The sequence below is a fragment of the Physeter macrocephalus genome, unplaced genomic scaffold, assembly GCF_002837175.3.
Source record: "Physeter macrocephalus isolate SW-GA unplaced genomic scaffold, ASM283717v5 random_1662, whole genome shotgun sequence".
Taxonomy (NCBI): domain Eukaryota; kingdom Metazoa; phylum Chordata; class Mammalia; order Artiodactyla; family Physeteridae; genus Physeter; species Physeter macrocephalus.
This window is the reverse complement of record NW_021146582.1, coordinates 18795-25000: the sequence shown is the minus strand read 5'-3', so window position 1 is coordinate 25000 and position 6206 is coordinate 18795. Positions and strand designations below refer to the sequence as shown.

At 65.2% G+C, this 6206-nt stretch overlaps 1 protein-coding gene across 1 annotated transcript; it reads right to left on the bottom strand.

Annotated features, from left to right (window-relative positions):
- Positions 1–4: 4 nt before the first annotated feature.
- On the bottom strand, positions 5–5357 carry EVPLL (envoplakin like; the record flags this gene model as incomplete). Its single annotated transcript, XM_055083486.1, has 9 exons — positions 4999–5357; positions 2586–2685; positions 2081–2235; positions 1845–1971; positions 976–1101; positions 731–769; positions 458–619; positions 270–377; positions 5–73 (listed from the first exon to the last, which is right to left on the bottom strand). Coding segments are annotated over exons 1-9 (1179 nt in total), but the record flags the coding sequence as incomplete, so codon positions are not given.
- Positions 5358–6206: the final 849 nt, after the last annotated feature.

The window sequence follows — 6206 nt, the reverse complement described above, 5'->3', positions numbered from 1 at the left end:
GCAGATGGCTCTCCTGGCAGATGCACAGGTTCAGGAAGTTCTGCCACTCCAACTTCAGGGCCTCCTGGTGGGCCTGGGGGCAGCAGCACGGAGTCCTCGGACCACGCCGCGACCTGGTCCATCCACCCGCCCACCCACTCTGCTGGTCCTGCCCGCTGTCCCCGACCCGGGTGGTGTCTCCCTCTCCGTCTTCCCCGCCTCCCTGGGAAGCTCCCCGAGTGAGGGAGCTCGGGTCCCCGAGGCAGCAGGGAGCGTGTGGGCCTGCGCACCCGGATGGGCCCCACGGCCGGGTGCCCGAGCTCCACCATGCACTGCCCGTCATGCTCCAGCTGGTTCACGCACTGCTCCTGGCTCAGCAGCTCGTGCTGCCTGAAGTGCTGGGAGAGAGTCGGGGAGCGGGCGGTGAGGACGAGCATGTCCTCGTCCCCCCACCTCACCCCCTCTTGCCCGCACTGACCTCGTACTCCCTCCGCACGCCCACGGGGTCTGCCATGAGGTCGCTCCAGTCCTGCTGCAGGATGCGCTGCTGCTGCTGGGCCAGGGCGCTCAGCTGGCGCGTGCAGCCCTGCAGGTGCGTGTACAGGCTGTCTAGGCTCTGCCCTCGCCACGAGGCTGCCTTCTGTGCTCGGGCGAGAGGCAGGGAGAGAGAAGGGGTAGCAAGAGGCACCATCACGCTGTGTCCCGCTCCCAGCCCGCCCAGCCCGCCAGCCTGTCCCTTCCCCCCGCTCACCAGGAGATCCTGGTATTGGCTCTGGAGGCTGGCCGCGTCCTGCCTCGACCGAGGGAGAGAGAACGCAAGCGCAGTGAGAGATGGGGTGCAGGGGAGAACGTCCCCACGTCCTAGGCCTCCCGTGCACCCCTCCTCCATCCCTAGCCCTAGAGGGCCAGCCAGGCCTCACTCAGGATCTATGGGAGAAAGGGAACTGGGGCTGGGGCTGGGGCCAAGCAGGGATGTGCGTCCGACAGCTCACCCACCGGCCCTGTGAGGCCCCACAGCTGCTGCCCATAGGCTTCGATCTCCTTCTCCAGGATGTTGTGCTCGGCGATCTGCTGCTCCAGCTCCGCCATGCCCGGCCCGTACTGGCCCTCACAGACCTGCTTCTGCAGAAGGGCTGGCCGCTCAGCTCTGCTGCAGGGCCTGGGGTGGGAGCCCTCCTGCACCGACCCTCGCCCGGTCCCCGGCATCCCCATCGGCGGAGGCGATGGGGCAGAGGGTGGGCAGGTGGGCGCCTGGGTGAATGGCTGCAGCCCACCCTGGGGAACGTGCTATTCTCCGGTGGGCCCTGGCCGAGGCCTCAGCATCGCGTGACTGAGGACCCTGAATCTCGCCGGTCCCCAGGACTCAGGGCTCAGCCTCTGAAAAGTCTCCACGCTCTGCCCTGCCTCCTGCCGGGACACCTCCAGCCTGGCTCCAGGAGCTTTGCACACCCTGCCCTGTCCATGCCCTCCCCTGTCCCCTCGTTGTTATCACATCACCGCGTCTGTCGTGACATCAAAGCACAATTCCTCACGTGATGCTCAGGGTGCCCGTGACCTGGTTCTGCCTACCTGCCCAGAAAACCCCCCTTCCCCTCGCACCCCAGGCTTCCTCCAGGCCCCTTCCTTTTCTCTGGAATGTCCTCTCCTCACCACTTCACCCCAACCCAGCCGAGCCCTGCCACCTGCAGGTAGCCTTCCCTGACTGCGCCGCCGCCTCTGCCCACTCCCTTCCCAGATGGCTAGCTGCCCCCAGGTCCAAGCACGCATCAGCCCCTGACGAAACGCAGCTCTGGGCTGCCCCGACTGCTGCTGGGCGTGGCCTCCAGCTCCCTGAGGCGCCTCGGACTTTGGGGACGGCTCCTGACCTGCTTCTGCTCCAGCACCCGTGCCCAGCCGACCCTGGGCCCCACGCCAGGCGGCAGCGCCATCCTCTCATACAGGGCGCGGTACTCAGAACACTCCTGGGTCACCCGCTCGTGCAGCTGCTTGATGCTGCCAAGGAAGTGGCCAGCAGGTCGGAGCTGGGCCCAGGGCTCCCCCCGGGCCCCCACGCCTCCATCCTTGAGCCCCAGTCCCCCACCGCCGCCCCCACCCCACTCACTCCTTCTCGATCTCCTCGGCCTGCAGGTGCTTGAGCCGCCGGGCCTTGTCCACGTCCAGGAAGAGGTCCTTCAGCAGCTCCTCAGCCTCCCTCAGGCTCCGGCCTACCTCCTCCCGGTGCTGCAGGGCCTGGCTCTGCTGGCTGTGCTGCCGGTCCTGCGGCACAGATGGCATCCTCACTGCCCGCCGCTGCTGCCTGAGCCCCGCCCTGAGGGACTCTGGCCAACCTTGGTGCCCACACTGGCAGAGGGCAGGGCATGGGCACCTGCAGGGCAGACTCAGGACACGGGAGGCCTGGGCCCCTCAAGCCCCTTTGACCCCCCAGGTTAGGAGCCCAACAGAGAAGGAGGGATAAGCCCTCTCTCCCACTGTGTTTGGAGTGTGGCCAGGGAAGGACTGGACTGTCTGTCCATCTTCACCACGACAAGTGGGCACAGGAGGGCCCGCCAGGCATGGCAATGGGCCTCCCACGTCCCCACGCCCTGTCATCTGCCCCCAGGCCTCACCTGCTGCAGCTTCTTCTGGGTCTCCAGGATGTCCCTCTCCACCTGGTCGGCTTTGGCCTGCATGCGAGAGATGAGCAGGGCCAGCTCCTTGGTGGCAGCTCTGATGGGTGGTGGGGACAGAGGGCAACGTGGTTGGAAAAGTTCCCTCTGTTTCCCTCGGGCAGAGGTCTGCCCACCTGGGTGGTGTCCCTTCCTCCGCCTGCCCCGTCCTGCCCTACAGCCGGGCTCACTGCTCTGGAGGGAGGAATCCAAGACCTGGGGAGCTCTGGCCTCTCTGTAGGAAGCTCTGTGAGATACCCAGTTCTGGGCGGGGAAAGCGCTGCCTCCACAGGAGGGCTCAGAAAATGGGGGTCCCGGGTGTGCGCGGCACTGCGGAGCCAGCCGACCTCCCTGTCCTGGAAATGTGTCCCCAACCCCGCCTAGCTCCCGGCCGCTTCTTCTGGCTGGAGGGCAGGCAGCCCGCAGGGGAGTGAGTGAATCACTGGCTCAGCCCCTCATACCTGAGACGGAATGGCTGGATCTTGGGGAGGGGCAGTCGGGCTGGCTGGGGACAGGGGAGCAGCAGCGTGTCCCCCAGCCCAACTTCCATTCACGCCAACCCTGTCTCCTCACCACTGCCCTGGGCTCTTCCTGTGCCCAGGCTAACAAGCTTCCAGAGGAGACACACAGCACCGGGGCAGGGGGAGGCCACGAGAGTGCCAGGGCACCCCAACCCTTTCCAGATTTAGGGGTGCAGAGCCCAAACTGGGACCTGACTTGCCCACACAGCCAGGAGCAGAGTATGAGCCTGAACCGGGTTGCCAGGGTCCTTTCCCAGCCTCTGTAGGGCGCCTGCTGTGGAACTGAGCTCACTCTGGAGCCCAGAGGCTCGAGCAGACCTAATAAAAGGCAGAGTGGTCTAAGCCTCAGGAGCACAGCACCCTGTGAGGTCACAGTCCTGGGGAAGGTAAACCTTCATGAGCTGGGCCTTGAACCAGGGGCCAAAGGATAAGCCTCCTCCAAGCAGAGGGGCGGTGACGCAAAGACACAGTCTGAAAGAACTCTTGACAGACAGCCTGGTTTTTATCCTTCTCCACCACTACAGCTGTGTGGTCTTGGGCAAGTTACTTAATCTCTCTGTGCCTGACGTTCCTCACCTGTAAGGTAAGGCTCTAGTAGTATCTACCTCACCGTGTTATTGTGTTAAGAGAACTGATTCATCCGAAGTGTCCTGTGCAGAGTCAGCACCCAGTAAGTGTTAGTTTTTATTCCTCTAAAATGTGGGCGCTTCGAAAGCAGGGAGGGACCTGTCGATTCTGTTTACGACGGCATCCCCAGGGCCTAGAACAGTCTTGGCACACAGTAGGTGCTCAATAAATATGTGTTGAACAAGTGGGTTGCACATGAGGGCAATGATGAGCCCTCTTGGGGCGGCTGCAGCCAGAGGACAGGGCCCTAGGGACCGAGCTGCCCGGGAGCCTCCCTGGGGACGGGAGCTCTGGGTCCTGAGCCTTGGGAGCGCTGCTGGGAGGGGCACACTCCCCGCCGGGCAGGGCCCAGGAGCCCCGGGGAGGACAGCTCACTCCAGTGAGTCTTAACTGCCGTCTTTCCCCTCTGCCTTTCCCCTCTGCCGAGAGGCCCAGCCTCGGAGTCGTCACCCTGATCCCTGCTGGGGTGGTGAGCCTTTCATCTCCACTCCCACCTCCACACCCAGGACCCCGCGAGCCGCCACCTCCACCCTGCAGAGGAGACTGATGGCCGGTGAGTGGGAGAAGGCCGGCCAAGTCTGCAGACTGTGCGGCTCTGGAGAGCTGGGCTGGGCCCTGCCGGGAGCTGGGGGAACTGAGAGAGGCTCTGAGGATGTCCGGGGCCCACGGGCCCCTCCCCCTTCCCTCCTGCACCCCCTCCACACACCCATAGGGTGAAGGAATCATCTCAACTCCGTAATAAAACTCTCGAGGCCCGAGGCGTGAGCCGGGTGGGGAAAGCTGCAGCCTGGACATGGGGGCAGCACAGCCCTGCCTCTGGGCACCCCACCTGCCACCTCTCGGCTTCTCCGGCTGTGCCCAGGTCCTAAGGGTCATCACAATCCAAGTGGAGCCTTGAGGGCAGAGCCATGGACAGGGAGACAGTCCCCCAGCCTCCCAGCAGAGGAAGGCAGCTGCTCAGGCCCCCATCCAGCACGTCTGCAGAGGAGCCTTAACCCGTGGCCCTCAGGCCCCCCGGAGAATGTGGGGAGCCCCAGGCCATCCCTGGTCTCCTGCCAGGGCTGGAGCTCGGTCCAGGCCGGGGAGAGAGAGTCCAGCCCCAGGCTCTTGGCCCCAGGACACCGAATGCCAGCACTGGGCTGGCCCCGGCTCTGGCCTGCTTCCCCCAGGTGGCTGGAGCACCCGGGTCTGGCGCCACCCCAGCCCCCTCCCCCAGCCCCGCTCACCGGCTGTGCTTGTTGGGGGACCCCTTGGGGGAGCCTTTGGCCAGGGAGGCCTTGGGGGACCCCTTCCCCTGGGAGCCTTTGCTCAGCCCCTTGAACATGGTCGTGAAGGCAGGTGCGGGCTGGGGCTGGGCTTGGCCGGTGATGGCAGGCGGGGGGCAGGCAGCAGGTGTGAGTCCTCGCTGGCCGCTCAGCTGGGCTCTGGCGAGGTGGGGCGGCCGGGCGCTAGGCGGGCGGTTTTTGTGCGGCCCCTCCCTGCAGGTGGGGCGGGCCAGCGGCCCCGGGGCTGTGCGCATGCACCCTCGCGTGCCCACACCCCACTCACGCCCGCTCCTGCACAACCAGTTTGGGAGGAAAGGGCACAGCCCAGAGGGTGGGGCACCCGCGCCTGCCCGACTCTCAGAGAAGGTTTGGACTTGTTTCACTCACACGCCCAGAGCCAGAGGGAGTCGGCAGAGATCACGCCCAGATGCGGAAATCGCCCGGCCCAGGAGGGACAGGGCTCCAGACAGACGTGCGCTCTGCTCACCACCAAGGCGTCCAGGTCTCTGTTCCACGTCCCCCACCGACATGATGGGGCAGCCAGGGGGCGCTCACCCCTGGCAGCCGGCACGAGGTACATTTAAAAAGTGGACACCACCCAGCCGGCTCCCCAGAGCACCAGCCCACAGTCCTGCAGCCCGCTTTTCCTGGTGGGCTGGTTATCCCATCTGTCCATGGCTCCGGGGCCAGATGCAGTCAGATGCGCATTGCTGGGCTCCTCGGAAGTGTCAGAACAGCGCGAGGGGCCGGGACTCCTCCTGGGCCCCGCCCCCAAGGGCCCCCAGCACTAGCCTTCAGGTGCTGCTGAGCCCAGGGTCTGGAGGAGCCTCCTGGGAACCCACAGTTACGTGGGTTTCCTACCTGCCTCTCCTCTCTCCCCAGAAGTGGCCCCGGGTGGCTTTTCTGGAGTCAGATGGAGTGTCTAACAGCAGTGCCAGTTTACTGGTCTTTTCCTCACATTGAGGGCCAGGGAGGTCATCTTGGTAGCTGCCTTCTCCTGTGGTGGCCCCCAGGAGCTTCAAGACAGGTGCGGGTTCCTCCCATTTCCAGGCACTCAATTCACTGCCCCAGCTCAAGTCCCTTCTATAGATCCAGAGTCATTCCCTGGAACCATGACAGTTTCGGTGGAGGGAGGGTTTGAGGGGGAACGAAGGGGGAGCGATGCAGAC